The sequence below is a fragment of the Myripristis murdjan genome, chromosome 9, assembly GCF_902150065.1.
Source record: "Myripristis murdjan chromosome 9, fMyrMur1.1, whole genome shotgun sequence".
Lineage (NCBI taxonomy): Eukaryota > Metazoa > Chordata > Actinopteri > Holocentriformes > Holocentridae > Myripristis > Myripristis murdjan.
The window spans coordinates 37,710,471-37,737,128 of record NC_043988.1 but is presented as its reverse complement, the minus strand read 5'-3'; the positions used below and the strand labels follow the sequence as shown (position 1 = coordinate 37,737,128).

Here is a 26,658-nt window from a genome sequence, read left to right as displayed (position 1 = left end):
GAGCGTCGGACTCTTTGACGGACTATGAGCCTCGGCGCTCGGCGACCCCGCTCTGTAACTTTACGTGGTGCCGCCCCCTGGTGGCCGAGTCGCTGTGGTTCCTAAATGCCTCCACGTTTACAGGGGTTTTTTTTTTTTTTTTTTTTTTAGCTTTGTGTTGATGCTTCTGATCATGTAAATCTTGACACTGAAATTTTAAAATCCAGTCAAAGGACAAACTACAAGCCATCTTAAAGTCTACAGTAAAACAAATGGCACACAGAACACACGCGGAACCCTCTTGTTCCTGAGCGCGGTGTTCCCACCCGGACAGGACAGCAGACGGACCGTTGCCATTGGATGCAGCAGCAGCTTCGCCCGGACCCTCCGCAGATCGGAGTCGAACCTGCGGCCGCTGTCCGGGACACAGAACCAGCCCGTCAGTGCAGTAACATCCGTGCTTCATAGTTTATACTTCATAGTCAATACTTCATAGTTTATACTTCATAGTTTATACTTCATTGATATTGCAGCGGCCCGGGCTGACCGCTGCCAGCTGGGATTAGTTTCCTCTCAGCGGAGTCAGCAGCTTCAGCTGTAAACCTTTAAATCTCTGTCGCTTTAACGGAGGGCGGAGGGATACGAGCCTCACCTCAGGTCACACTCACCTGAGAGGGGCGCTTTGACGTTTTTCTTGGATCCGTTTCTGGATGTGAGGCTCAAACCGGAGCCGCCAGGAGGAAACTCACTCCAACATTTTACACAGGTAACCTTCATCACCATCATCACCATCATCATCATCATCATCATCATCATCATCATCATCATCATCTTCCCTCACAGACCGGATCGAAACGCTTAATCTCAGAAACATTATAATCCCACTGCATCAAAGGGACAGTGGCTCCACCACAGGAACCCTGGACCTCCAGCTGCTGCCGCCGCGTGGAGCCAAAGGAAAACTAGTCCGCTCAGGTTTGAAGGTTTTATCAGCCCAAACCAGCGGAGCGGAGCCGCTGGTGGAGCCGGAGGCGGTGGTGGGGCCGGTGGTGGAGGTGGAGGCGGTGGGGCCGGTGGTGGAGGTGGAGGCGGTGGGGCCGGTGGTGGAGGTGGGGCCGGTGGAGGGGCCGGTGGTGGAGGTGGAGGCGGTGGGGCCGGTGGTGGAGGTGGAGGTGGTGGGGCCGGTGGTGGAGGTGGAGGCAGTGGTGGGGCCAGTGGTGGATGTGGAGGCGGTGGAGGGGCCGGTGGTGGAGGTGGAGGTGGTGGGGCCGGTGGTGGAGGTGGAGGCAGTGGGGCCAGTGGTGGAGGTGGAGGCAGTGGGGCCAGTGGTGGAGGTGGAGGCAGTGGGGCCGGTGGTGGAGGTGGAGGCAGTGGGGCCGGTGGTGGAGGTGGTGGGGCCGGTGGTGGAGGTGAAGGCAGTGGGGCCAGTGGTGGAAGAGCTGGTGGTGGGGCCGGTGGTGGAGGTGGAGGCAGTGGGGCCGGTGGTGGAGGTGGAGGCAGTGGGGCCGGTGGTGGAGGTGGAGGTGGTGGGGCCGGTGGTGGAGCTGGTGTGTCCAACGTGCTTCAGTCAAAGTGAAGTGGCAGAGAAAGGGAGCAGCTGCTCTCCTGCCCTCTGTGACAGTTTTCTTAACCTTCAACAAACCTCCGGGTTCTCTGAAGGTTCTGTTCTTGGAACCTTTAAAGAACGTTGTAGGAGAGGAAGAGGTGATGATGATGATGATGGGAAATGTTGGGAGGATTAAAGCTTTCTGCAGCGACTGGAGTCCAGGCTTTTAGTGCAGAGTTAGATCCTGTTGCAGCCGCTCACATTTTCAGATCCGCTGCTGAACACACTCACCCTGTGTTCCAAACCTCATACATACTTTTAGTATGTACTGCAGCTGCCCTTACAAAGTATGTAGTTTAGTATGTATTGGGACTTACTAATTCTTTTTTTCCCTACTAAATAGTATGGTAGTATGGGTATTGGAACGCAGGGTCAGTCTGCGGTGCACGCTGGCCTTCCTGAGAAACCACGTTCAGATTCACTCGGACTGAACAGCAGCTGCTGGCAGGCGCTCGCCGTCTGTGTCCTGGATCATAATTAATTTCAGTGCTGAGAAATTAATATCACTTGTTCTCTGCTGTTTATGTCCTGCTGAACTGTGTTAATAAAGTTTCTCTGCCTCCTCAGGTTCCATCCTGCTGCAGCTGCTGTGGAGAGTGTGTGTGTGTGTGTGTGTGTGTGTGTGAGAGAGAGAAGAGAGAGAACAGCGTCTCAGTCTGGATCTGAACTGGCTCTCTGGGCCTCTGCTTGTTTCTCCAGTCACCATGCAGGTTTGTGGACCGCTGCCCCCCCCAACATGTCAGAGTCCAGCAGACCTGCTGCTGTAGCCCAGCAAGAACCTCCACAAGAACCTCCACAAGAACCTCCTCCTCCTGCTCCTCCTCCTCCTCCTCCTCCTCCTCGCCGGCCTCCCCTGGCAGAGAAGGCGCTTTCGGAGAGCTTCGCCGGGCTGCGTTACCATGACACCTCCCTGCTGATCTGGCAGCAGCAGCAGCAGGAGCTGGAGGCGGCGCCGCCCGCCAGCTACCTGAGCCGCAGCCGCTCGGCCTGGTACAGTCGCTACGGCAACCAGGCCGTGCTGGTCCGGGACAAGAGCAGCCTGCGGGACGTCGACAGCGGCTCCAGGATCTGCAGCCTCATGTAGCCTCAGGACAGCTGACCTGACGCCAGCTCACACTCAGCTGTGTGTGTGTGTGTGTGTGTGTGTGTGTGTGTGTGTGTCAGTGACTGCAGGTCAGCTCACCTGCTCTGCTGGCTGCTCTGTCAGTCAGTCAGTGTTGTGAGCAGTGACTGGACAGATATATAAATATGTTAATATACATGTTATAAATGTATTATAAATTTGTTACAAAATGTGTTATGAATGTGTTACAGTGTTATGAATGTGTTACAGTGTTATGAATGTGTTACAGTGTTATGAATGTGTTATAAATGAACGTGTGGGTGCAGCAGCTGCAGCCTGTCAGCTGTTCCACATATTAAACATCATAAACATCAGAAACCTGGGCGGCTGTGTGCTTCATCAGCAGCAGCTTCATCACTAACACACCAAAGTGACTCCGCCTGCAGGGGGCGCTGCAGTGTCCTCAGCAAAATGAATATAAATATACAATATTAACATTAAATATAACCTTAATAATTAGTATATAGTTTTATTGATTTAAATATATATACATCTGCAAAATTTTCAGTATTTATTTGCTTTTTTTTTTTTTTAAATAAACTTTTCAGTAATTTATTGCCACTTTGCTCCTCATTGGTTGATGAAAGGAGTCAAGTGAATGTGCTCAGATTGCAAAGGGTTAATTTGCACATTTGGACTTTCTGATCATTTTTTGTTTTCACACACACCTGCAGTGTGTAAGTGCACATGAAGGGGACACCTGCAGACGCTGAGCTGCTGAGCCGTGAGTCAAAGTGAATCGAGCTCCCGTCACTGTCACTGGCTTTAGTTGCTAATAAAGTTTTTTCCTCCCTAAAGCAGACGGGCTCAGCTGACCGTCACTTTCAGCTGCTTTTTGTCAGTGAAGATGCTGGCAGCTGGTCCTGAGCCTGGCAGCTGACCTGGGATCAGCTGAAACCTGCACACTCAGAGCCGGATTCTCCAGGCCTGGAAAACTAGAAACCTGACAAACTGAGTGTGATTGTGGAGAACTGAGGGCTGAGACTCTGTTAGCAGATGTTTTCCTCGTCTTATGTGGCGAGTATGGAAGCCCAAACAGGTCAAACACAGGCGGCACACGGCTGGCAGCGCAGTGCCATCACACTGTTTGTTCCTTTGTCTTATTGCAATATGGAAACTGGAAAATATGAAAAAACTATTAGAGCTCATGACGAACGTGTTGATGTAGCTGAAGGTGCACAGACACACCTGAGCACCAGAAACTCCTGGAGAACGAGTGTGTGTGTGTGTGTGTGTGTGTGTGTGTGAAGGAGTGTGTGAACACACTGACGCTGAGGCAGAGACGGGACAGAGAGACGGGGCGTCCGGCCCGCTGGTAGGTTTATGTGTTTATTTATGAAAACAAAGGAACTCAGAAAATAAGGATCCCATATCAGTAATTACATCAAATAATTCACTTCTTGGTTTGTCGTCTGTTTGTCCTGCGTTCTCTCTCTCTACTCTAGCGAGCGGAGGCCTGGCTAACCCTTACAGCTACTATACAGCTACTATACAGTGCTCAAAACATACGGAAGAAAGAACGTACGGCCGGAGTGCATGCAAATACATAAAATCATTTTTTCCTCTTTCTTATTAAAATACAAAAATTAACTATTATCATCATCATCATCATCATCATCATCGCTTGACCATCAACTAAAACAAAAAGAGGTGAGGAAGGTGGGAGACGCCGCGCGTCCGTCTGTCAGCCACACTGGGAGACGATGGAGGGCTGTGTGTGTGTGTGTGTGTGTGTGTGTGTGTGTGTGTGTGTGTGTGTGTGTGTGTGTGTGTGTGTGTGTGAGAGGGTCCGTCAGTCATGCGTCCGGTGAACACACTCCATGTCTGGTTGCTCTTTCCTGCTGCACAGGAAGTGATGCGTTTTTTCCATTTTGTTTCAAATCAACAGAAGAAGAAGTGTCTGACGAGCAGCGCCAGCCGCCGTGACCGAGCGAGCACTCACTCAAACCCAAGCCCCGCCCTCATACTGTTTGACTGACAGCTGATCTGTGAGGGGCGGGCCCTCATGCTGTGTTCAGGTGCTGATGTTAGCGCACGACATCTTGCAGCTCCACAGAAGCAAAATGATTTTGTTTGGAAACTGGAAGCCGAAGCGTGACGGAGGCCTCGGGCGCCGCGCCGCCTCGTGACGGAGGCCTCGGGCGCCGCGCCGCCTCGTGACGGAGGCCTCGGGCGCCGCGCCGCCACGTGACGGAGGCCTCGGGCGCCGCGCCGCCTCGTGACGGAGGCCTCGGGCGCCGCGCCGCCTCGTGACGGAGGCCTCGGGCGCCGCCCCGCCTCGTGACGGAGGCCTCGGGCGCCGCCCCGCCTCGTGACGGAGGCCTCGGGCGCCGCCCCGCCTCGTGACGGAGGCCTCGGGCGCCGCCCCGCCTCGTGACGGAGGCCTCGGGCGCCGCGCCGCCTCGTGACGGAGGCCTCGCGCCGCCACGTGTTCCTGACTTGTTGGCATCATCCAGACCTCGGAATCAAAACCTGTCGACTCCAGGAGGAGGAGCCTGATTCCTTTAAAATAATTCATGATATCTGGACGTTTGTTTGCATATGAACAAAGAGGGAAGTTTCTCTCTGAGGCGTTCTGGGCTGAGTCGCCCCGAGTCGCTCCGACAAAGAACACGTCGGACAAACACACATGCTAGCTGCTAACCAGCAGCAGCTAGCATGATGCTAGTGGTAGATTTAGCACAGAGCAGCTGTTTCATGTGCTGCAGTGTTAGCTGTTAGCTGTTAGCAACAGAATGATTTGGGTTGGAAACGGCAGCAGAATTCAGTGGATCTGCTTCATTTAAGAGGAACGAGCAGATAAAAACAGATTTTCCAGGAAAATGTGCCGGGAAAAGGTTTGCAGACGGCGCTACGTCTGACTCCTGAGCTCTGGGATGGACGTCCCGCCAGTCCTGCCTGACATCACCAGCAGGGGGCGACCTTCTCCTCGCACCAGAGACAGACGGGGGCTGATGAGAGTCTGGCGGCGTGAGAGCTGCTGTGATTGGCTGGACCGTCGGACCTTCACGCAGCAGGAAGTAAAAACGCCCCGTTCTTCTCACTTCCCGGACGGCAGGAGGAGGAAGCCGCCTGAGCCGCAGCAGAGCTCTGATTGGCCGAGCAGCCGCTTCCTGTCTGCAGCGGGTTCAGACTGTACAGGAAGACTCCTCTGTCTGCGCAGAGGTCAAAGGTCAAACGCAATCAGAGACAACAAGGTGTGTCGTATTAACGCTCCAGACGCCGAGCAGGTGCAGCCGCAGGTCCCGGGGCAGGGACCGCGGCTGGATCTGATTGGCTGGCACCGAATGGCGAGGCAGACGCAGATCGCAACGAAACCAGACAAAAAAACAAAAACACACAAACGAGCCCCTTTGACACGCCCCCTTCCAGAACACGCCCCCTTCGACACGCCCCTTCCAGACGTGACTGGACAGTCAAACGTCCCGCTGAGGGAAACCCAAACAGGGACGAGGGTTAGGGTTAGGGTTAGGCTCTGAACTCTGAGCTCAGAACACGACGCAGGTTCGTGGCTCTGCGGCGACACCGAGGAGGCAGAGCTCGTCCCGTTCCAGCTCTGAACGCGGTGGCGTGGAAGCCCGGGCGTCCCGGGCCGCGCCCGACCGCGGTGTCCCGCACAAGCCCCAGACAAGGCCCAGCATCCTGGACCGGCCCCGCCCCGGCGTCTTAAACCGACCCCGCCTCAGTCCCGCCCGGGTCGTCCCAGTGTGGCCGGACGGCGCGGCGGCTCGTCTCCCCGTTTGCCATAGATGTTGTGTTCTAACCTCGGTGGTGATGAGAGGAAGTAGCTGTGATGTGGAGGCTGTCGTCCTACAGTATGAGTGGTTTTGGCGAGGGGGGGGGTGGGGGGGGGGGGGCGGTGTGGGGATTGGGGTTGGGGGGGTGAATCAGAGCAGAACAGCGGTACAAAGACAGTTTATATAGAGAACCTTATAAGACACAAACAATTTCAGCACACAATCTGAAAAAAAAAATTAAAAAAAAAAAAATCAAAAAACAAACAAACAAAACAAAAAAAAAAAACAGAAAAATAAAAGAAACGTAGTGTTGAAAAAGCAAAAAGTTTCTCTGCTCTCTGCTCTCAGACGGAGCTGGCGCCGGGCGGAGGGGGGGCGGGGCCAGGCCTGTGACCACATGACCCTGGGTGACGACCCCGAGGACCGGCGCTGGGCTGTGGGTTTGGGCTGGAGGAGCGGCGGAGGCAGGACGGGCTCTCAGACGGGACGCCACTCGTGCTGCGTTCAGGAGCTGCCTGGAGAAACCAGTTCAGCTCCACATCCTGAGCCTCTCCTCTTGTGTGTGTGTGTGTGTGTGTGTGTGTGTGTGTGTGTGTGTGTGAGAGAGAGGATGGAAGCTGTGTGTGTTCACTGACTGGTCAGGCTGACACTGACCCGTCACTGAGTGGGCGGGGCTCCGTGTGTTGGGGCTGATGGACCGTGCGCTGTCGGGCTGGAGCCTGAAGGCAGCCTGAGCTCTCATCAGAACCCTTCATTCATTCATTCATTCATTCAAACAGCTCTTTTCATGTTACTTTCCTATTTGAATTGGAAAGTAGATCCGGCAGGTAGTGTCTTCAGGAGCTTCCATACAGGAACCTTGAGCCAGAAGAAATGGCCTGATCACACTTTGACAAACAATAAGTGTAATTAGGTTTTAAAGATGGCTGCCGGGACTGGCTGTTGCTGTGAGCGGTGATGCTGATGCTGAGGTGAGTCAGGTGACCCCCTGACCCCAGCTGATGTTTGTGAGTAACATCACTGTCCTCATTATCCTGCGCTCAGTGGAAACGGTCACGGTCAAACGAACCGACGTCGGCGTCAAAACCCACTGAGAGCGCCCCCTGCCCCTCCTCCTCCTCCTCCTCCTCCTCCTCCTCCTCCTCTCTCGTGATGCTCTACGGATGCTTCTGGAATGTTGGCAGAGGTCAGAGGTCACGGCCGGCCGGCCCGGGGTAAGAATAAGAAAGCCTTGATTTCCGCGGCGTCAGGGCTCAAGTGTTCTGAGAAGGTTCCCTGCAACGACTCCCATCCTGACAGACAGACAGGCAGGCAGGCAGACAGGCAGACAGACAGGCAGACTGCCCGTCTGTCTCTCTCCACCAGGTGTCTCCACTCTTCTTCTGCTGCTGCTGCTCTGATGTCGTTGAGTTCTTCTTCTCTTCTCTCTGTCTGTAGTCCTCCAGAAAAACGACACTAGGAGCTAAAAAAACAGGTCAGCCTATTTACATACAGTCTCCGAGTCAGGGCGTGGCTGTGTGTGTGTGTGTGTGTGTGTGTGTGTGTGTGTGTGTGTGTGAAAGAAGTTCAGAGTGTATCTTTCTCTGTCTTTTGTATGGGAACATGTTGATGTCTGAGCATGTGTGTTTGTTCAGGATTTAAGTTTACAAGAGTGTGTATGTGTGTGTGTGTGTGTGTGTGTGTGTGTGTGTTTGCGTTAGTATGTATCTGAATGCATTAACTCTATAGTTCCATATGTATGTGCCTGTCTTTAGGTGTGTGTTTGTGTGTATAAAACTCTGTGTGTGCATTCAGTTTGTGTGTTCAGTAACATATCAGTGTGTGTATGTTCAATGTCGATTCAGAGTGTGTGTGTGTGTGTGTGTGTGTGTGTGTGTGTGTGTGTCTATGCATGTATGTGTGTGTTCAGTCTGTGTCGGAGGAAGAGGAGGTTCCTGTTGAGGAGCTGTCATCAGAGGAGGAAGAGGAGCTGCCACTCAAACGACTAGCCCCGCCCCCTGAGGCTCCACCTCCTGCTGCCTTCTCTGTGGAGAGAGAGAGAGAGAGAGAGAGAGAGAGAGAGAGAGAGAGAGGTTAACACAGATGCTCACTCACTGGGGCAGAGGCAGACAGACAGAAGTCTTCAAGACATCAAACCCCAAAGTCACGCCCACCGAGTCGCCGAGGCCCCGCCCCCCGAGTCGTCAAGGTCACGCCCCCCGAGTTGCCGAGGTTGCGCCACCCGAGTCGCCTAGGTCACGCCCCCCCGAGTTGCCGAGGCCCCGCCCCCCGAGTCGTCAAGGTCACGCCCCCCGAGTTGCCGAGGTTGCGCCACCCGAGTCGCCTAGGTCACGCCCCCCCCGAGTCGCCGAGGCCCCGCCCCCCGAGTCAGTGAGGCCGCGTCCCCCGAGTCGCCAAGACACTGCGACCCCGAGTCGCAGAGGTCACGCCCGCCGAGTCGCAGAGGTCACGCCCCCCGAGTCGCAGAGGTCACGCCCCCCGAGTCGCTGAGGCCCTGCCCCCGAGTCACCGAGGTCACGCCCCTGAGTCAGAGGTCACGCCCCCCAAGTCGCAGAGGTCACACCCCCCGAGTCGCTGAGGCCCCGCCCCCAAGTCACTGAGGTCATGCCCCTCAAGTTGCTGAGGCCCCGCCCCCGAGTTACTGAGGTCACGCCCCCCAAGTCGCTGAGGCCCCGCCCCCAAGTCACCGAGGTCACGCCCCCCCGAGTCGCTGAGGCCCGGCCCCCAAGTCACTGAGGTCATGCCCCTCAAGTTGCTGAGGCCCCGCCCCCGAGTCACTGAGGTCAAGCCCCCCAAGTCGCTGAGGCCCCGCCCCCAAGTCACCGAGGTCACGCCCCCCCGAGTCGCTGAGGCCCGGCCCCCAAGTCACTGAGGTCATGCCCCTCAAGTTGCTGAGGCCCCGCCCCCGAGTCACTGAGGTCAAGCCCCCCAAGTCGCTGAGGCCCCGCCCCCGAGTCACTGAGGTCAAGCCCCCCAAGTCGCTGAGGCCCCGCCCCCGAGGTCACGCCCCCCGAGTCGCTGAGGCCCCGCCCCCAAGTCACTGAGGTCATGCCCCTCAAGTTGCTGAGGCCCCACCCCCGAGTCACTGAGGTCACGCCCCCCAAGTCGCTGAGGCCTCGCCCCCGAGTCACCAAGGTCACGCCCCCCCGAGTCGCTGAGGCCCCGCCCCCAAGTCACTGAGGTCATGCCCCTCAAGTTGCTGAGGTCCCACCCCCGAGTCACTGAGGTCACGCCCCCCAAGTCGCTGAGGTCCCACCCCCGAGTCACTGAGGTCACGCCCCCCAAGTCGCTGAGGCCCCGCCCCCGAGTCACGCCCCCCGAGTCACTGAGGTCACGCCCCCAAGTCGCAGATCCACGCCTCATGACGAGGTGGTTTTCAGTTCCACTCCAGTCACAGTTCTGCAGACGGGTCTCACATCAGATTTCAGAGCAGCAGCAGGTTCCTCCTGCTCCACCGGCGTACGCACTTACTGATGCCTATGTCGTTACCACGGCAACAGATGCAGTTAAGTCGGTGACGTCTGGACACACAAATCTGATGTGATCACTCGCTGAAGACGGTCTGAACACGGCCCAACATCACAGACCAAGGTCGAGTCAAGGTCAACAAGGCCTCGTTCAAGTCACCGAGGTCGCATCCGGGTAACCATGGCAACGTCCTCTGAGTCACAGAGGTCTCTTCTCAGTCTAGTCTCCGGTTTAAGTGAAGGGTCAAAGTGATGGGTCTGTACAGAGTGCTGCTGCTGCCGTACTACTGCACAGTACTACAGTACTACCACCATACTGCAGTACTTGTGGCAGGACTACACACACACACACACACACACACACACACACACACACTCAGACTCACGCAGTAGCTTCCTCTGCTTCCTCTGCAGGCAGGACTTGACGTAGCGCTCCAGCTCTCTCAGCGTGGAGGGTTTGAGGGTTTCGAAGTCGATCTCGATCTCGTCGGGGTTGGAGTCTCTCAGCGACGGCTCTCTGGACTGGATGATGTGCACGACGCGGCCCAGCTTCTCGCCCGGCAGCCGGTTGATGTCCAGGCTCAGCTGCCGCTTCTCGTCGTACGACATGGGCAGGGACGACTCCTCGCCGTCGTCTCCGTTGGCCGAGCCGCCGCCGCCGCCGCCTGGCGTCTTGCCGCCCTTCTTGGGTTGCCTGGAAATGCACAGTGACTCCGTTGCTGCTTAAAACACACCAGACAGAACTACAGAGACTAGACAGGCAACGCATGACACACTCTTATCCTCTGACATGTGACGTGTTCTGCCTGATGGGAACAGACTGAACTCTGGGAATTTTAAAGTCACATATTTACAGGAAAAGAACTTGCAAAAATAGTTTTTCTTTCACTTTTTTCACTCAGGAACCACATCACTATGACGGTGAATTAGGACCACTGTGTGTGTGTGTGTGTGTGTGTGTGTGTTTTGAGAAAAAAACTCTATAAAAAAAATTTATGAGGAAAAAAGAAGAAAAGTGAAGAACATGTTCCTGCACGCCACACGGTGTCGGCGCTCGGCCTCTGATTGGTCCATACCTGGTGGCGGTCACCGTGCTGTTGGCTTTCCTGGCGGGTGCTTTCTTCTGATTGGCTGGCTTGGGTGGCTGGGCGGCGGCCTTGGGCTTCTTCTCCTCCTCTGTCTTCCCCTTGTTCCCTTTCTCCTTCTCCTTCTTCTTCTCCTTCTCCTTATCCTTCTTCTCCTTCTTCTTCTTTGGTTTGCTGACTGGAGCCTGGGACAGGACAGCCAGCTGCTCATGGACCGCCTTCAACTGGAGAAATATATTGATTATCAATACCCGATGTCCTTTATAATCGATACACAACGCTGCCTTCAGCTGGGAAGAAAACACAACAACCTGCTTTACTGTACAAGAGCAGTTAGTCACATTAACATTATAAACATGTATTTTAACAGACGTAATATTTTAGCAATAAAATCATCAACTATGCAAAACAACAGAATATCTATTACAAATCAATATCAAATATCTACTTTATTATTAATGATCAGTGGAGGGGAAACGAAGATGTTCTTGACCTGTGATTGGTCGGCGGCACCAACCTGCTCCTGTAGCTCGGCCAATCGCGTGGCCCGCTCCTCCTCGGAGTCAGAGGATTCGTCGGAGGAGGAGTTGTTGCTGCTGTCGGAGGAGGCGGTGCTTTTACTGACCAATGGCGTCGTAGAGGGAACCGACGCCTCCGAGCCCTCGTCTGGCATCTTCGCAAAACGCATCTCAAACACATCCTGCAGACAGACAGACAGGCAGTCAGAGAGACAGACAGGCAGTCAGTCAGAGAGAGAGAGAGAGAGAGAGAGACAGGCAGAGAGACAGACAGGCAATCAGAGAGAGAGAGAGAGAGAGAGAGAGAGAGAGAGAGAGAGAGAGAGACACAGGCAGTCAGAGAGAGAGAGAGACAGGCAGAGAGACAGACAGGCAGACAGAGAGAGACAGGCAGAGAGACAGACAGGCAGGCAGAGAGACAGACAGGCAGTCAGAGAGAGAGAGACAGGCAGAGACAGACAGGCAGTCAGAGAGAGAGAGAGAAACAGGCAGAGACAGACAGGCAGAGAGAGAGAGACAAGCAGAAAGAGAGACAGGCAGAGAGACAGGCAATCAGAGAGAGAGACAGGCAGAGAGACAGACAGGCAGTCAGTGAGACAGACAGGCAGAGAGAGAGAGACAAGCAGAAAGAGAGACAGGCAGAGAGAGAGACAGGCAATCAGAGAGAGAGACAGGCAGAGAGAGAGACAGGCAATCAGAGAGAGAGAAAGACAGGCAGTCAGAGAGACAGACAGGCAGGTAGAGAGAGAGGAAATCATTTAAGTGCTAATGTGTCATTTCCTCAGTGTCAGTTAGATATGACTCCGTTTCCCAGGATGCCGTGGGGCTGCTGGGTCAGGCTCCCACCTTATGGATCATATTTTTATGTCTCTTTTTCTTTTTCTGTTTCTTATGTCTGAATTCTTCTCTTGGCGATCTGAGCACCTGCATCTTGGAATTTTAAAAAAAGTTCATTAAAACGTAATTATTGGTGGATGTTCCTCCAGCTTCAGCGGCGCACAGATCACTGTGACCGACAGAAGGACAAATGAGCTCAGAGGTTACAGCGCCACCATCTGGCTGCTCCTCACATCGCTCCAGGCTTCTTCAGAAAATCCCAATTCCACAGGATCCTCTGTGAGTCAGACGCTTCAGAGCTGCTGGGAGGAGCCAGGCTAACCACTCCCATAGACCTCAAGTCTTTATGCTAAGCTAACAGGAAATGCTACCCACAGGACCTGAGCCACTGGACGTCCCGAGGTGGACGGGGTGTCCAACATCTGGTCTCAGTCTGGGGAAGACGGGGAGAGGGGACTTTGCCCAAAATGTTGGAAAATTCCTTTAAAATGGAGGTGAAGATTTGCTGCTATTAAGGGGAATTAAAACTCATTGGCAACATGCAGCATTACTGTTAGCCCCACAAACCACACACACACACACACACACACACACACACACACACACACACACACACACACACGTACCTGCAGCTTGCGGGCCATGGCCACCACCTCGTGGTCTGGTGGGTTGTACTTGTAGCAGTTGGAGAACATTAACCTGACGTCTGTGGCGAAGCTCTGAGGATCGCTGTACTCTCTGTTGTCCATCTTTTTCTGCACACACACAATCAGAATCACAAATCCTTTACTGATCCCCAACGGAAACTGGGTCAGTTATGTCAGTTTAATATTAACAGAATTAAATTATAAGGACTAGAAACAGAAATATAAAAATACACTCAGTGTCACTTGATCAGCTCCACCTGTATAATCTAATCTAATCTAATCTAATCCAGTCCAGCTGTTGTGCCATAAAGTTTCCTCTCCTGCTGCCTATAATGCTCAGCTTGTCTTGTTGTCACGGTAACAGAGGTGTTCATTCACGTCTGTGTTTGGCATTGAGCTCATAGTTAGTGCTGCACTTTACTGACAGCTGTTTCCACTATTCTGTCCCCCATCATTGTATATATATAGGGAGGACAAAAAACTAGAAACCCCTCTCAGTATAATGCAGATCTCTGCAAACTACAACCTCAGTAATAAACACAGAATTAAAGAGACACATTCTGCACAACGTCAACACAAACTGAACATTATCAACTTTGTTCAAAGGCAGAGTTTATGGCAGAGCTGCTGAGCTGAACTGGTCAGACTGGACAGACTGGAGCTGAGGAGGACATGCTGAGTGGATATGTGCTTTACAAATTTGTAAAAAAAAATGATGTTCACTATGTATAAAGTTGTATCAAGTGTGCATTAGGTCTAAATATGTGCACTAATCCGACAAAATTTTACAACAGTAAATACAGAAATAAGAAATTGAGCATATATATATTTTTAAAAAGTCTACCTATATACACCATATACACACACAGGGAGATTGCTCTGTTGAACTGCTGTCTAGTCCTACAGGTATCAATGACTTTTACCGACGCACAGGAGAAGCAGGATTATCATCTACAGAGCTGAGCTTCTGGGACAGTCCCACTCTGTGTTTCACTGCTCGTGTAACTTTAGTGAGGTGTGTGATGATGTCATCATGGTGCATGTGTGTGTTACCCGGACGGTGCTCAGGTCCATGGGGTGCTTGATGATGTCATGGTAGTCGTGCAGCTCCAGTGCCTCGGCGTCCACAGGCTTGTAGAAGGGCCAGGCGTAGGCGGCGTGCTTCTTGGACAGCATCTCCTTCAGGATGGTGTCGCAGTGTTTCAGCTGCTCGCCCAGCTTCCCGCCCTTCCTGCCTCCCGCACCCACCCCGCCCCCGGCACCGCCCCCCTCGCCCCCCGCTGCCTCCTCTCCTCCCTCCTTGCGGGTCTTGGCGGGGCGGGCGGCGGCCTCGCGGCGGGACGAGCCCAGCTTGGCCGGCTTGACGTCCTGTGCGGACGGAGAGTCGGCCCGACCGGCAGAGATCGCAGACGTGGTCGGAGTTGTGGTGTCGGCTTTCCTCTTCACACCCTTCTTCTGTTGGACAGACAGACAGGTGGAGGGGGAGACAGGTGGATTTCAAACATTTTAATGCCAATTACAGCCTTATTTTTAGGTAAGTAGTATGACTGTCTTCTATGTAAAACACACAGATATCAGTTAAGACATTAAAATATATGTTTTTAAAGTTTCTGATCCTTTAATAACTGACTGACGGCTTCTCTCAGTTGAGAAAATGACCTTTACCAACTCAAACTCCTCTGTTACCTTGACGACGGGCTGTGCCGAGGGCATCATGGTTGCCGGCGGCTGAGGTGCGGAGACAGGGGGCGTGGCCTGGACGGGGGTGGGCGTGGTCGAGATGACTGGCGTCTGAGAGGGGGAGGGGGAAGGGTAGGATGTGGGGGGAGAGGCGGAGGACTCGGCCTGCTGGCTCACTGGGCGAGAGACACACAGAGAGAGAGAGAGAGAGAGAGAGGGAGACAAAGAGAGTTAGTACAGGACCACAGTATGGACAGGAACAGGACAGAATTCATAAACTATAAAATTGTTTATTTACTTTTTTTTATTTACTTAGTTTACTTATAGCAGTTTAGCTCTATAAAAAAATTAAATTTGTGAACATGATTATCATTTACAGAGCTGAGTTTCTGGGAAAGTCCCACTGTGTTCCACTGCTCAGTTTGTCACTGGTGTTCATGTGTTTGGACGCAGCAGCTGCTTCAGACCTGCTGGGTTTACAGGGCAGGAATCTCCTGCTCCCAGTTTAGCTCAGTTTCCATTCAGGAACTGATTTAAGATTTGATCCTGAAACAATCTTTCTCATCTCAACGCATCATGATTTTGGATTTCCATTCTTGTTTTCCCATAGTGATTCTCAACCTTTTCTGGCTCATGAACCCATGAACCTAAGCTCTGCCCCCTGAATAGGGGTAGCACACACTGTAGTACTCTGCAGCAGTACAAACAGTAATACCTGCAGTACCTGTGGTGGCGGGTGCAGGCGGCTTGCTCTTGGCCTTCCCTTTGGGTGCAGGAGGCAACAGAGCAACTTCCTCCTGCGGCATCTGAGCAACTTTCTGCAGGAAGATCTTCTCCAGAGCCTGGGCCATGAGCACGATGTCATCTGTGGGCTACACACACACACACACACACACACACACACACACACACACACACACACACACACACACACACACACCATTATTATTAATTTAATATTATAATTATGTTGTAAATACTACTAAAAAAATTTTGTGCCATGGAAACGGGAACAAAATAACTGCTTAAGCTTCTTTGAGATGTAATTAATCTCGTCTCCAGTGTTTCAGACATGCAGGGGGACATTTAGCAGGTTTGGCACCATCTAGTGGTCAGACATTATAACTGTTGCTTTCTGTCATGCACATGCCCATACTGTCCCCCAGTAAACATGCAGAGATTCTTCTGCATGTTCTTATCAGCTTTCCTGTAGATGTTTGTGAGCATTGTGTGTGTATGGGCACTTGTCCTTGCTGAAGTCCAGGACACCTATTAACCAAAAGAGTGGGGAAATGTCTGGGAAGTCAGAACATTTTGGCCGGTCCTTACAACTACAGAAGAAGAATTCAGTGAACTTAACCTACTGGTTAAGTTCACTGAATTTTAGGAAAAGGGTTTGTGTTAGACACGGGCTGGTTAGGGTTCGGGTTAGGGAAAGGCTGCAGATGGTGGAGAGAATGAATGGAAGTCAGTACGATATAATGTCCTCACAAAGGTGTGTGTGTGTGTGTGTGTGTGTGTGTGTGTATACCTTGTTGTAGATGTAACAGTTGGTAAACATGGTGTTGAAGTCCTGCATGGCCTCACTGGCACTCCAGTAGTAGTTGTTCTCCAGACGCTTTTTGATGGTTCCCATGTCCATCGGGTTCTTTATCACCTTGTGGTAGTCCTGCAAGCACCATCATCACCATCACCACCATCACCACCACCATAATCATCATCATCATCATCATCATCATCATCAAATGAGGCTGCAGCATTGCATTCTGTCCTCTCCTATGATGGATTCCTCCCTTTAAGATTATTAAATGTTGGTGTAATATGGTGGCTCTAGAAAGATTAAGTGACCAATGGACTAGACTGGGTGAGCAGGTGACGAGACTAGGTGACCAGTGGACTAGACTGGGTGAGCAGGTGACGAGACTAGGTGACCAGTGGACTAGACTGGGTGAGCAGGTGACTAGTCTAGGTGACCAGTGGACTAGACTGGGTGAGCAGGTGACTAGTCTAGGTGACCAGTGGACTAGACTGGGTGAGCAGGTGACTAGACTAGGTGACCAAAGGACTAGACTAGCTGACCAGTGGACTTGACTGGGTGAGCAGGTGACGAGACTAGGTGACCAGTGGACTAGACTGGGTGAGCAGGTGACGAGACTAGGTGACCAGGTGACTAGTCTAGGTGACCAGTGGACTAGACTGGGTGAGCAGGTGACTAGTCTAGGTGACCAGTGGACTAGACTGGGTGAGCAGGTGACTAAACTAGGTGACCAGTGGACTAGACTGGGTGAGCAGGTGACTAGACTAGGTGAGCAGATGACTAGACTAGGTGACCAGGTGACTAGTCTAGGTGACCAGTGGACAAGACTGGGTGAGCAGGTGACGAGACTAGGTGACCAGTGGACTAGACTGGGTGAGCAGGTGACTAGTCTAGGTGACCAGTGGACTAGACTGGGTGAGCAGGTGACTAGTCTAGGTGACCAGGTGACTAGACTGGGTGAGCAGGTGACTAGTCTAGGTGACCAGTGGACTAGACTGGGTGAGCAGGTGACTAGACTGGGTGAGCAGGTGACTAGACTGGGTGACCAGTGGACTAGACTGGGTGAGCAGGTGACTAGACTAGGTGAGCAGGTGACTAGACTGGGTGACCAGTGGACTAGACTGGGTGAGCAGGTGACTAGACTGGGTGAGCAGGTGACTAGACTGGGTGACCAGTGGACTAGACTGGGTGAGCAGGTGACTAGACTAGGTGACCAGGTGACTAGACTGGGTGACCAGTGGACTAGACTGGGTGAGCAGGTGACTAGTCTAGGTGACCAGTGGACTAGACTGGGTGAGCAGGTGACTAGACTGGGTGACCAGTGGACTAGACTGGGTGAGCAGGTGACTAGTCTAGGTGACCAGTGGACTAGACTGGGTGAGCAGGTGACTAGACTGGGTGACCAGTGGACTAGACTGGGTGAGCAGGTGACTAGACTGGGTGAGCAGGTGACTAGACTGGGTGAGCAGGTGACTAGACTGGGTGATCAGTGGACTAGACTGGGTGAGCAGGTGACTAGACTGGGTGAGCAGGTGACTAGACTGGGTGAGCAGGTGACTAGACTGGGTGAGCAGGTGACTAGGGGGTGTCTAGGCACCGGGAGACTTACAGCCAGGCAGAGCTTGATGGCATCGACAGGCTGGTAGAAGGGCCAGGCAAACTGATGCTTCCACAGAGTCTTCACTACCACGTTCTGCATGTACTGCAGCTGGTTGGTCTTCCTGATGAGGACACACACACACACACACACACACAGTTCACTTCTATGTATTTGCATGTCCTGTGTGAGTGTGAGCTGCTGAAAGCACTGGAGGAAATGTGCAGCTTAGACAGCAGCTGAAGATGTGATGTAACCTTGTGCACAAAACACACAAACTGATCAGTGTGTTGCTGGGAGCCTTCAATGCTACATCACCACAGCATACAAACATACTAGGCACTGAGCTTATTTGATGAGCACATACTCTTATTTTGAAATCTGGTTCTGCAGAGCTGAGCTGGTTCAGCAGGTGACCTGTAGACTAAAAGTGACCTGCTGACTTCCTGTTTCTGAGATGCTCAGTAGAGATGGGAGAAAAAAATCAATTTTTAGATGCATCGCGATGCGGACGTGGGGCGAGCCGGCATCGATGCATTAATGTCAATAATCGATGCTTATAAAATGACTAAAAAACGCGGAACTGAAGTATATGAGCAGCGTCTCGCGACAGTGTGTAAGTTATGTCACACAACACTGAAATATTTTGGCATCACGAAATTACAGTAAATGACAGTAAATGAATTATTTAGCGTTCTTTTAAATCATAGTTCACTACAAATACCCCTTGTTTATTTGTCACACAGTAAAAAAACTGACTGAAAAATGATTTTAAAAAACGATTCAATGACAATCACAAAAATATGCATCGAGATGCATCGATAATCGTTTTATAATGGCATCGTTGCTCTCATAATCATAATCGAATCGTTAGGTGGCCAAAGATTCCCAGCTCTAATGCCCAGACTACATTTAACAGCTTCTCAGGGTGTCCTGCAAAGGTTTTCAACACAGTGCAGCCAGACTCTGGATGACAGCGCCACCTTGAGGCTGCACAGGCAGAAAACCATGACAAGTTAACTGCAATAAAAGGTGTCACTCCAGTACGACTCTGCATTATGAAAATCCATTTACCTTCACTATCCATCACTTCTGCCCACGTCACTATTCCAGTGTGCGCACACAGGAGATACATGATAAAAACAGCTGCTAAGAATTTTTATTGTCGACTTTTTTTATTATCACTTTTATCATTTATCGTTTATCTCCTCCACCGCCACCATGTTTGGTGTTGTCAGAAACTTTGGACTCTGCGGTGCCCCCTTGTGCATTTATTGCTTAAAACAAGAAGTTTGTGGTTACCTGCCAGGCTTGGTGGGGTTGGTGACCTCCGGAGGGGGCGGGTTGGTGAGGGGGGGGCGGGGTAGGGGGCGCAGCCTCAGGGGCGTCCGACATGGTGGACGGCGGTGACGCAGCGATGCACTGTGGGACGGCAGTATCCGGCCTGAAGACGAAGACAACCTCTCTGGGTCTGGGGTGTGTGTGTGTGTGTGTGTGTGTGTGTGTGTGTAAGAGAGAGTGGTGTGTATTAGTGTGTCTTCAGTTCAGTGTGTGTTCTTCTTGGTTCTTCAGCTGCCTGTTCCTCCTGTGGAAAGAATCTCCCATCGCACAGCCCGACGCTCTGCTGAGAGAGAGAGAGCAGGGTTACTAACACACACACACACACACGCACACGCACACGCACACACACACACATACACACACACACACACAGGTTGCTCAGACTGTGCAGTATAACATAGCATCATTGCGATTTGCTGCAGACTCTGATCTCCAGTGAGTCTCATTAGAACATCAGAAATGTTTGTGTGTGTTTTCATCCTCCTGGCACCAGAGATGTTCTTAGTTTTGTATTTTTCATTAGTTTTTATTTTTATTTTGTTTTCACATCAGTTTAGTTTCCAGTGTTTTTGCTGGTTTCAGTTTAGTTTATATTGTTTGAAACGGTTTAATTTTAGTCGAGCTTTTATTAGTTTCAGTATTAGTTTTTATTAATATTATAATTATAAATAATATATAATTTTATTTTGTTTTGTAAGCACACAATATTGTTTCAGTTAGTTTTCTAGAGTCTGTTTTTTATTTCAGTTAACTAAAATTTCAGTGAACTAGAATAAGCTGGCGTGGTACAAACTGCTCTGCTCTGAGGAGACACCAAGTTCAAACTGTTTCCACAGCCGTCTCAGAGCCACTTCCACCGACGTCTTATTCTGAAACAAAAGCTTTACAACTGCAGGGACATCACAGATCTGCGCCCAGTCATCCACATGCACACAACAGCTGGACAACAACAAACTTAGTGATTATGTTTTTGTTCTTGAATGTTGCACATCAACATTTGTCAAAGCTCTCAATCAAAAAAACCCAAAATTTTATACCACCACCACCACCACCACAAGGGACTTTTATTTTGAATTATTGAGCAGGGACTTCCTGCCCTTCTTATGTGGTTGACATAACTTTCACCTGATCAGGCAGAAAATCGGACTGGATGATATAAAGTCATGATATGGCTATCAACATCTGAACATGTGAGATATTAATATCTCAAAAGGCAACAATATGGATGATATCAAACTCAGGGTCAGTCTGAGACACTGATCGATCTGTTCCGATCAATAAAATACTTTGTGAAGTCACTGCATTTTCTCATTCACTCATTTTCACTGTTGCTGCAGTTAAAATTTCAAAAAAGTGCGAACCCAGTCATGTTGTATCACAATCCAGATATCTGGCATAAATATCAATGAAATTTTGTCCATATCATGTAGCCCAAGTTGAAAGTAAAAAACAAAAAACAGTGTTCCACATAGCTCGGTGCTGTACCAGCAAAACAATTTTCTAAACTATTCTTACTGTTGTTACATAACAAAATGATGGAGCCCGATGTATGCACACCGTGACTGAGCACTGGTTTGCAATGCTAAAAAAAAAAAAATAAATATAAATCATCATCGTCATGTAGCTGCATGATGTCCTCTGAAACTAGCAGAGAGCCTGTAGCCCTGCAGATTAGCACAACACTTAGACGTGTTTGCTGACGCTGACGTGAGCAGATGTAGCTCCCCCCGGCTGTCTGAGGGTCTAACTGCTCGTTTTCTTCCAGTGCTTCAGCAGAAGCAGCATCAGAGGAGCTCAAACTCAAGACGCTAAGCTGAAGCTTATGGATATTCAAACGTGAACCTCGTAAAGTGTCAAACTGCAACTGTGAAAACAGCGCCTCCTGCTGTTGTGACTTCCTGCTCCTTCTGCACCACATACAAGATTTATTACAATTCTGCTATTTACTGTCTATTTAACACTTCATCTACTCCTACAGGACATAAACAAGACCTGGACAATATGTACAAAATCAAAACACAGAGGAAACCACCTGTAGTGATCATGTCCACCCAAGCCACATCCATCACTATGAGTGCATGATTATTAGAAGCTTTTTGTCATCATTTCTCTTGCAGATAAGAGTGATACAGCATAGTATTGCGACATTTCGGGCATCAATATTGTATCAACATGCCAAGTATCGATATTCATATTGTATAGCCCAGAATCACTGCAACATTTCTGACAGGTGTTTCTGCCTGAGTGGTCAGTCCGTCCAGTGACACGAACAGAATAAAAACTTCATGCTATTAGATAAAACAGATGCTGTTGCCCCTTTGGGGACAGAATATATATTTGAAAAATTATATTTCACAACATGCGTTATCACAACACTCATAATATAGCAAAATGTTTAAAATTGCAATACCATCGGATCGTGACTTAAGTATCGTGATAATATCAGATCATGGCCTCTGGTGATTCAACCCCTACTTGCAGATGACAGTCTAATTTACATTTCTATATTTACTACATGCATATAACGTAATGAAACAGAAAGCTTGGCTTTCAAATACATTTTGAATTACCAAAAAAATCTGTATAGTTCAAATATTGAGGAACAACAGTCAAGGTGCACAAACATCTCAAAGACGAAGGAGAAATTTTCAAGTCTCATAGCAAAGGGACTGAATTCTTGTGCTCATGTGACATTTCAGCTTTTCCTTTTTAAGGAATTTGCCAACATTTCTAGAACCGTGTGTTTGCTTTGTCATTATGGGGTGCTGAGTGCAGATTGAAGAGAGGACAAAGTAAATTTAAATTATTTTAGCAAAAAGCTGCAACATGACGGTGAAAACAGTGAAGCTGGTCTCAATACTTCAGTTTAGAAAAGAAACTTGAGGTTAGCCTTTTCTGGTTCTCCTCTGTATCTAATTCACTTTATTACACAAGACCCCGCCCACCTGCTGTCTGGAGCCCAGACCCGCCCCTTCTTACCTGATGGAATAATGATGGAATAATGACATCATCACAGTCTGATGGGGTTCTGGATATTGGAATACTACAACCTGACATAAGTGTCTTGTCCTGGTTTTTAAGGCTGCAACACAGTAAAGAAATTACTTGTTCTGAATTTATTGGACTGTTGCAGCTGTTTTAACTGTCTCTACCTGCTTGGCCGTCATATCCACCTTACTGATGACTGTTGCCCAGAGAATGAAGCCCCACCCCCTGCTCTGGAGGAAGGAGAAGCCCCGCCCCCTGCTCAGTAGTTTGGTTAACCCGCCTGACGTCACTGAAGTTTTCAGTTTTCAATATTTGGTGTGACTCAGCTTCCAAACAAGGACTGCTGTTTGTCAAAACGCGAGGCCACATACCGGCCAATAAAAAGGACTCAGCATTTAACTGGGAGTTTAACTGGAAGTTTGACAGTAGCTCCAATTATACCAAAGCTTTAGTCTGTTTAAAAACCCAGTAACGTCAGAAACACAAGTACCAAGCCACATCTCAGCAGCGCTTTAAGTTAAAAAAAATAATAATAATAATCATGAAAGAAATCAATTTAAAACAATACGTTTTTTCATGTTTTTCCTAAGCATGAAAGAAATCAAAATGAATGCTGTAAGCTGACTAATTTATTACAATAAGCAAATGATTTAAAAGAATTTGCGTAAGAGTGTGCCCCAAGCTTTCTGATCCATATGAGGTTTCCACTGCGTCACAATGTCTTTAAACTGAACACCTCCACGCTGGGATTGTGAGGACCACTTGTGCTTTCAGAGAATAGCTAGTTACACATGACATTTTTGATAACATCATTAGTATTGTGGACGTGATAGAACAGCGACATCAGATTACACAGATTGCACATTAACTGGCATATTAATCTGTTTTAAATCAATTGGGAAAAAAGAAAATGGCAAAACTATAATAACTCTTGAATAAAACAGACACGGGGAGTAGGAATGAAGACATGAAAGCAGAGCTGGGCGATACAGAAAACACCTGATATTATATAATATTTGACTGATATTGTGATATTGTATTGATGACAGCTGATGCTTCTATCAGATATTTCCACTTTGCAGATCAATGATAACCACGAGGGCTGCACGATATGGCAAAATTTTATACCTTGATATTTCTGCCAAATATCGGATTGCGATACCCTGCCACTGTGGGTTTGCAATTACTTGAAATTTAAAGTGCAGCAACAGGGAAAATTAAGCATTCTTCAAAAAACAGCATAACACCACCAATTGGACGTAGAAAATGCAGTGAATTCACAGAGTATTTTATTGATCAGAACAGACCGATCACTGCCTCAGGCTAACCCTAATTTTTAATAATGTCCATACTGTTGCCTTTTGAGATATCAATATTTCACATGCTCATATCTAGATAACCTTGCAATAATCATATATTGTTCAGGCCTAATAACCAAGTCATTACAATGTGGACCTGATGCCCAAACAGGTAGAAGCAACCAACAGAAAACTGCAGCTTTTAGAAACCAGGAAAACACAACACGGATGTCAGATCACCAAATTACAATATCCAGTCTCATTATATCATGATATCACCAAACCACTGCCACATGAGTTAATGTACTTCCACTGCTGTCTACAGGTTTCAAAGCCGTTTATTCCTGCAGCTAAGTGGCGTAAGATGTGGAGCTCAAACTCACATGTCACCCTGATTTCCTGTGGTTTTATGGAGTAACCACAGCTTTTTTGTTGCTGTTGTTTTTTTTAACGATAGCACTTTATGGTAACTATGATGACTGCACTCCTACCACGGCTCCCTGAGCCGCTCCACTGCTGTGGCTTTAAGGGACTTTATGGTGCTAGCTGCTGGTCAAACTGTAGGAAACAGTGTTTAGGCCTGAATAACACCGTTACGTTAAGTTACGTTGCACCATAGTGTTAGCTCACAGGCACCATAGTTTTCCTGCCATAGGGGAAAAAATAGTTTATTTACGATTAGCTCCAGCGCCGCTGACCTGCGGGTCCAGGCACACAGCTGGGCCAGCATCAGGTTAACCAGCAGCCACACACACACACACACACACACACACACACACACATACACACACACAAAAACACACACAACCAGCCGAGCAGCTAAATGTTCATGTCTGCACAGAAACCCGTCAGGGATCAACAGATGTGCAGCTCCTGCCTGCATGCTGCGCTCCTCCACCAGCAGCTAGCTCGCTGCTAGCCGCCGCTGCAGCTAGCCTCAGCTAGCTCACTGCTAATGTGCAGTTTAGTAAATAAACATAGCGAGCAGCTGCAGCGCCGCTGAAGCCCAGTGGAGCGGCAGATGTGATCATCAGCTGCTAAAGTAAGGAGGAAAAACAAGCTCTGCTAGCTAACGCTGCCCAGGTGCACACATTTTGCCTGCTAACGAAACATCCCATTTATCTCGCTTTAAAAAGATGGCGGGCAAGCCAATGCAATGTATTAGCCTGCTGGCTAAGCTAACTGAGCTAAAGCTACTCACCTATGAAGTGAATTCTCAGGTATTGTTAATTGTGGAGGGTGTGGAGACAGTTAGGTAGGTGTAGTAAGAAACATCCAGGCTGATGTCGCGTGTGAGGTGCAAAATGAGCGAATTAATGTGATTAAGGGTTTGAACTTTGCATATGTTCACGCTAGCTGCTGGGCTCGCTAATAGCCTGTTAGCCTGTTAGCCTGTTAGCTGAGCTTTGTCTCAAGGCGCCGAGCGGCCAGCCAGGCTCGCCGAAACCCTCCTACAGATCTACCGAGATTATCCCCACCTCGACTCGATCTACCCGACAATCCCACCGCAGCTACTTAAAAGACGTGTTTACTTTATTTTTCAGTCCTCAAGTCTGTCCAGCGGCGACCTCGGCTCAGTTTTCTGGAAGCTTTTTGATTTAGCGAAGTAGCATAATAGATGAGTTATCAGCTGTCTACAGCCGCGAGTGCGCAAGCGCAGTGGCAAGCTGCATCATGGATGTTGTTGTGTCGTGATTGGCCGGTGGGGCCACTGAGGTGCTGTGATTGGACGGGGCTAGTTCGGATGCTGTGATTGGCTCATACGGAATGTGAAATTCTGCGATTGGGAAATGGGTTACCTGGGGCGCTGCTATTGGCTGGTGTAGCGTTTAGGGTTTTTATGATTGGCTGGTAGGATTTCCGGATCCAGACTGGCGCTGGCCGTGGAACTACAGTTCCCGACATGCAGAGCGGCAGCAGGCGGTGCAGGCCCGCTCTGCAGCGCAGCAATTATCTCGGTGGAGCAGACCAGCGCTCCCAGTCCGGCGGAGGCGCTGGGCGGCCGGTCTGCTGCTGGGTCAGGCGCTTTAACACACCTGACACCTGAGAGCACGTGAGAGCACGTGAGAACACCTGGACAGTGTGCAGCAGCGGGCTCGCGGTGCGGTGTGCGGGGCTTCATGCAGGCAGCAGGCCCGCGCCACCCGCATGAAGCCCCGCACAGTGAAGCAGCTGCGTGCCCCGGCCTGCCAGGGCCCCTGCCCCGGGGGAGAGGAGGGGTTAATATAATATGGTACATATTCTACTATAATACTGTATGTATTAGAGCATATATTATATCAATATAGTATATATGGTATTATAGTATATATTATAATATATATTATGTATTAGACTGAAGTGGTGAATTTACAGGAAAAGATTACTACACTAATCATTCATCCCCTCTGCAATCAGAAGCTTCTCTTTATATCTCTCTTTATGGACTTTTTATCCTTTTACCTGACTGATACTTTCTTTTTATTCAGTCTATTTATTTATCAGCATGCTTATACATTAGTACTTCATTTCATACTTAAGCTCTTATGCAGATTTTATGGTTGTCTGTATGCTGAGGTGGAAGTACCTTATTACATTTCCTCATGTTACTATAAATGAGCATCTTTTTGTGTGATTGTACTTTTTTGAGTATTTATTAAGGGCCGGGCAGCCGAAGCTGCCAGGACCCTCTTGTATTCCTGCATTTTCTTCTTCTTCTTCTTCTTCTTCTTCTTCTTCTTTTTCTTCTTCTTCTTCCTTCCTTCCTTCCTTCCTTCCTTCCTTCCTTCCTTCCTTCCTTCCTTTCTTTCTTTCTTTCTTTCTTTCTTCCGAGGAAGTCTACTTCCCATGCACAAAAAATCACCAAATTTTGCACAAAGGTCCAGTCCCATGCCAGATTACCTCAGATGCAAACACAAGCCAATAGTCCTGATGGTGACGCTATAGCAAGCCTCTAAATTTCAAAACTTTGAAAATTCATAACAAATGAACCATATGTGCTACAGCTTTGCAGCTTTCACCAAAATGTAGCCCCAATACTGAAGAAACCTTTGTGCACTTAAATCTATTGGAAATTATGAAGTCCATCACTCTGTTTCACAAACTGTAAAACTTATTAAACCTATTTCCTCCCACAATTTTTGCTCAAATGTCACCAAACTTGCTACAGAGCATCTTCAGACTGTCCTACACAAACGATCCACACAGATTTTTGATTTATCAAAAATTGAGCCTACAGT

The 26,658-nt window shown here is 49.5% G+C and overlaps 2 protein-coding genes across 7 annotated transcripts; one reads left to right on the top strand and one right to left on the bottom strand.

Annotated features, from left to right (window-relative positions):
* Positions 1–328: 328 nt before the first annotated feature.
* brd3os (BRD3 opposite strand) lies at positions 329–16,205 on the top strand. 3 transcript variants are annotated; one of them, XM_030059567.1, is made up of 3 exons: positions 329–418; positions 513–745; positions 2,285–3,020. In XM_030059567.1, exon 3 carries the CDS (start codon positions 2,322–2,324, stop codon positions 2,667–2,669), a length of 348 nt encoding a protein of 115 aa, XP_029915427.1. In that variant the 5' UTR covers positions 329–418; positions 513–745; positions 2,285–2,321; the 3' UTR covers positions 2,670–3,020. The 3 variants fall into 3 exon arrangements, 2 of the variants coding, with proteins under 2 accessions (XP_029915427.1, XP_029915426.1); XM_030059566.1 differs by lacking the exon at positions 513–745; XR_003928728.1 differs by lacking the exons at positions 329–418; positions 513–745 and adding an exon at positions 16,175–16,205 and having other exon boundaries at positions 2,188–2,744.
* On the bottom strand, positions 4,024–19,355 carry brd3b (bromodomain containing 3b). 4 transcript variants are annotated; one of them, XM_030059501.1, is made up of 11 exons: positions 19,116–19,355; positions 17,826–17,937; positions 16,211–16,348; positions 15,395–15,551; positions 14,686–14,855; positions 14,053–14,454; positions 12,979–13,107; positions 11,491–11,697; positions 10,989–11,221; positions 10,299–10,606; positions 4,024–8,469 (listed from the first exon to the last, which is right to left on the bottom strand). In XM_030059501.1, the coding sequence occupies exons 2-11, from the start codon at positions 17,913–17,915 to the stop codon at positions 8,351–8,353; spliced, it is 1,953 nt and encodes a 650-aa protein (XP_029915361.1). In that variant the 5' UTR covers positions 17,916–17,937; positions 19,116–19,355; the 3' UTR covers positions 4,024–8,350. The 4 variants fall into 4 exon arrangements, with proteins under 4 accessions (XP_029915361.1, XP_029915362.1, XP_029915360.1 ...); XM_030059502.1 differs by having other exon boundaries at positions 11,515–11,697; positions 15,404–15,551; XM_030059500.1 differs by having other exon boundaries at positions 11,515–11,697; positions 19,116–19,201.
* Positions 19,356–26,658: the final 7,303 nt, after the last annotated feature.